The sequence below is a fragment of the Buceros rhinoceros genome, unplaced genomic scaffold (genome assembly GCF_000710305.1).
Source record: "Buceros rhinoceros silvestris isolate BGI_N320 unplaced genomic scaffold, ASM71030v1 scaffold27134, whole genome shotgun sequence".
NCBI lineage: Eukaryota > Metazoa > Chordata > Aves > Bucerotiformes > Bucerotidae > Buceros > Buceros rhinoceros.
In genome coordinates, this window is record NW_010406906.1 from 744 (window position 1) to 1,418 (window position 675).

The window sequence follows — 675 nt, forward strand, 5'->3', positions numbered from 1 at the left end:
GGGCCACCAACTGCTCCTGCCCCCACTGCCGGCAGACGGCGCCTAGCAGGAGCCTCCGACCCAACTGGGAGTTGGCCGGCGTGGTGGAGGCCACCAAGGTCTCGGCCAGGCGGCCAGCTGGCATGGCAGGAGCAGGGGAGAACCTCTGCCAGGAGCACCAGGAAGCCCTGAAGCTCTTCTGTGAGGACGAGCAGCGGCTCATCTGCATCATCTGCAACACGTCCAGGGCGCACCGCAAGCACTCGGTGGTTCCCGTCGCCGAGGCTGCCCAGGAGTACAGGGTGAGGTGAGGGACGGGGGCGGGGGTTGCTGCTCTGGGGATGCTGGGACCTGGAGAGGGATGACCCACCCCTGGTGTGACCCGTCCTTGTCCCCTGATACCGACCACGGAGGAGGAGGAGGCCGCAGGAGCCCTGCGGGGTGGTCTCCGGGGTGTGGGGAGGGTGAGGAGGAGCTGCACGGCATTTCTCAGCCCCACCCCCACGGCACCTTCTCACCACACCGGGGTGTTGCTGAGCCTCGCGAGGGCCGTAACCGGCTTCTCTCCCCCCAGAGGAGGACGACCTCTCCTTGGTCCTTCTCCAGCCCGGCAGGACCAGCCCTTCTCCTCCCCCCCGACACTGACCCGAGCTCCCCAGGAGGGCTCAAGAGCTCCCCGGTGCTTCTGCTGAGCTG

The 675-nt window shown here is 68.1% G+C and overlaps 1 protein-coding gene across 1 annotated transcript in view; it reads left to right on the forward strand.

Annotated features, from left to right (window-relative positions):
• LOC104491821 (tripartite motif-containing protein 52-like) overlaps positions 1–675 on the forward strand; it is a gene marked incomplete at both ends in the record, with an annotated part of 1,726 nt that overhangs the window by 349 nt on the left and 702 nt on the right. The window contains one exon of the mRNA XM_010134294.1: positions 47–281. Coding sequence (XP_010132596.1) covers positions 47–281 — 235 coding nt within the window. The remainder of the gene's footprint in view (positions 1–46; positions 282–675) is intronic.